General features: G+C 54.0%; 1 protein-coding gene across 1 annotated transcript; it reads right to left on the bottom strand.

Moving 5' to 3' along the window:
• Positions 1-407: 407 nt before the first annotated feature.
• Positions 408-1,251, bottom strand: LOC144160700 (uncharacterized). The gene is made up of 2 exons (XM_077691902.1): positions 895-1,251; positions 408-743 (listed from the first exon to the last, which is right to left on the bottom strand). Exons 1-2 carry the CDS (start codon positions 1,249-1,251, stop codon positions 408-410), a joined length of 693 nt encoding a protein of 230 aa, XP_077548028.1.
• Positions 1,252-3,199: the final 1,948 nt, after the last annotated feature.

The raw sequence follows: 3,199 nt of genomic DNA, 5'->3' as shown, positions 1-3,199 counted from the left end.
TGGTGTCGCCACGTGCATCGCTTAGCCCGAATGGCTTTGCACTTACTGCGAACGTTTTTTGCTTCAAAGCAGTATATGTCTAACCTACCCAGTTTTCATTCCAGCGTCATCGATTTACAGTCGCTACAGTACCAGGAACGGGCCGACATAGTGAGGTTTCTGTGGCCTGCGAACTGCGTCGTTGCGCAGATAAACGTGGGTGATATTTCGTAGGTTCGACGTGATGTCAACGTCTCTCGGCAAAGAAGGTCGTGTAGACCGAGGTTAATGTTGCCGACAGAGCATACGTAGTCTTTGCACGAAGTCGCTGGAAGGCAATGACTTTGCTGGTAAGTCGAAGAAATGGCCAGGGAGCTGGAGTGTCGAATCATAAACTAGTTCTGCACTGGAACAGGACAAGTCGGTCTTCAGCGCGCATCAATAGCCAGTAGAGTCAGCAGAAGGCGCTGGACCCACTCGGATGGCGTCTCGTGAGCAGTAAGAGCTACCTTGAGGTTGCGATAAAAGCGTTCCACCAGCCCCTTGGTCTGCGGGTGATTTGCGGCCTTCCGGAGTCGAGTCGTCTCAAGCAGGTAGAGAAGCTCGGTAAAGAGGGATGATTCGGATTGGCGGCCACGATCCGTGATGATGGTTGTGTTACAGCCAATCCATGAGGCCCACGTGGAGACGAATGCTGCAGCAAGTGTGGAAGCCGTGATGTCAGGGATAGGCGTCACTTGGGGCCATCGCGTGTACCTGTCGACCTGTCGAGGGGAAACCTTAGCAGGTTCGCAGCGGTCCAACGATGTCAATGTGGGCCATCGCAAAACGCTCGCTAGGTTGTAGGACGCGTTCAGGCGGAGGAACCGGATAGCGCGTTACCTTGGCGTGTTGACAAGAGGCACAGGTACGTACCCAGTTCCTCATGTTGGCGTTCATACGGGGCCATACGAAGCGCGACGAGACGAGGCGTTGGGTGGCACAAATACCAGCGTGGGCCATGTTGTGCAGCATGTGGAAAATAGGCCTCCGCATATGTGAGGGGAGAAAAGGACGAGGAACAGAAGTGGACAGGTCGCACACGAGGACCCGCTCAAGGGTGACCTCTTCGAGCTTCAGGGAAGTCGGAGATGCCCGGAAGTGGGCTAGCTTTGGGTCCTCGGGGTGAAGTCTAGCGAGCGTCGACGGGTGAAGTGGCTGATGAGACGATGGTGACACGACCGCGTCGACGCGGCTAAGTTTGTCTGCGCAGATGTTGGCGCTGTCGCTCATGTGCCGAATGTCCCTTGAGAACTCAGACACAAACGCAAGTTTGTCGTACCTCGCGAGGCATATAAATAGAGTGACTACGCTGCAAGGCATACGTCAAAGGCTTGTGATTCGTGACGATCGTGAAGGGCCTGCGCTCGACGAGATAGCGGAAGTGCCAGAGAGCGAGATAGATAGCGAGCAGTTCCCGGCCGAACCGACTTTAGCGTGTCTGTGTAGCAGTGAGATGAATAGAGAAAAAGGCAAGAGGCTGCCAGCTGTCATTGAGTCATTGTTGGAGTAGGGCGCCTGCCGCGGTACTGGATGCATCGGCCATCAGCGCGAGCGGGGCGTCCGCTTTTGGATGGACCAAGAGAGCGGTGTCTGCTAAGCACTCTTGATTACCGAGAACGCTTCTTCAGGAGCTTGGCCCAAGGCAACGCAGAATCACATGATTTAGTGCCGAGAAAGCAGTTTAAAGCACGTAAAGGGTGGCACAGTTTGGTATAAAACGGCTTCAAAATTCACCAAGTCGTGGAACTGAAGAAGTTGCGTCACGGAGGTGGGATTCGCGATATCTCTTATGAACTCAACTTTTGTAGAGAGAGGTCTGATGCCAGTGAAGTCAAGATAATGGCCAAAGAATTTGAGCCACGATACTCCGAGCTCACTTTTCGCCACGTTGATGACGATTGCGTATGTAGAGGGCGTTCAAGAAGGAGGCGAAGATGCTGTAGGTTTTCTTGCAGGGATGAACTGGCTACGAGGATATCATGGACGTACGCAAAGACGAAGGGTAGCCCGCGCTTAACGATGTCGATGTATTCTTGAAACGACTCCGCTGCAATGCGTAGTCCAAACGGCATTCGGACAAATTCAAAAAGACCAAAAGTAGTCGTGACGGCCGTTTAGGGACGTCTTCTTCTGCGATAGGAATTGGATGATACGCCTGAACGAGGTTAATTTGGAGAAAATGGTAGCACCGTGAGGGAAAGCCTTGAAGCTTTGAATGTTGGGGAGCGGATATCGGTCGGGAACAGTCCTGGTATTAAGGCATCGATAGGCCCCACAGGGTCGCCAATCACCTTACTTCTTGGGAACCATGTGGAGTGGTGAGGTGCCGCTGCTCGAGGATGGGCGTATGATACCGAGCTCCAACATGTGATTAACCTCTCCACGACGTCCTTTTCTTTGCCGGGGGCAAGTCGTCGGGGCCGAAAGAAGACCGTGGTGCTTTCGTAGGTATGTTGTGACGAGCGTCATGTTTGAGAGGCCTATCACGGTCGGATGGCGGTGTAAATATCGGAAACGCCTTCAGCAAGGCCGCGAATGGCACAAAGCAACAGTGGCAAAAGAACGTGCCACATCTGTGGTCAGGGGCGCAGCAACGCCTTGTATGGAAAGAAATGTGGTGGCATAGAGGAGACGTCACCACCTGACATCGACAAGGAGGCCGTGACTCGTGAGGAAATGGGCGCCGATGATCGCGCAGCCAACGTTAGCCGCCATGAAAATCCATCTCAAAGCTCTGCAGAGTCCGAGGATCAGTGTGAGTGAGCGTTGCTTGTACACGGGGATTCTAGTAGCGTTGACAGCTTGAGGTACATAATCGCCGAGGTAGACAAGCGCTCCGGCCATGTCGAATGGTGATGTTGGGAGGATGCTGACCTGGGCTCCCGTATCGACCAGGAACCTTTGTACGGTTGTATGTGGAACGATATAGAAAAGGGGACACTCGCTGAGGCCTTGACCACTGGTCGCCGTTAGTGGTCGGCCAAGCGGTTTCCCGACCAGGAGTGCGGAAGCCGACAGTGTGCGAGCCTGGTCGCCAAAGTTACGGTGGTAGTAGCAAACGCTTGTTCTTGGAGAGTTACGCCAGAAACGCTCAGTCGAAGGTGATTGGCGGCGAGAGGGCGAACGGTGACGTCGGTGCCCGCCTGGTGTCGAGATTCCCCTGCGCGTACCGGCTACG

The sequence above is a fragment of the Haemaphysalis longicornis genome, unplaced genomic scaffold (assembly GCF_048455015.1).
Source record: "Haemaphysalis longicornis isolate Haplotype H1 unplaced genomic scaffold, Haemaphysalis longicornis Haplotype H1 scaffold_11, whole genome shotgun sequence".
NCBI lineage: Eukaryota > Metazoa > Arthropoda > Arachnida > Ixodida > Ixodidae > Haemaphysalis > Haemaphysalis longicornis.
The sequence above is the reverse complement of the archived record's forward strand: the minus strand, read 5'-3'. Positions and strand labels throughout refer to the sequence as shown.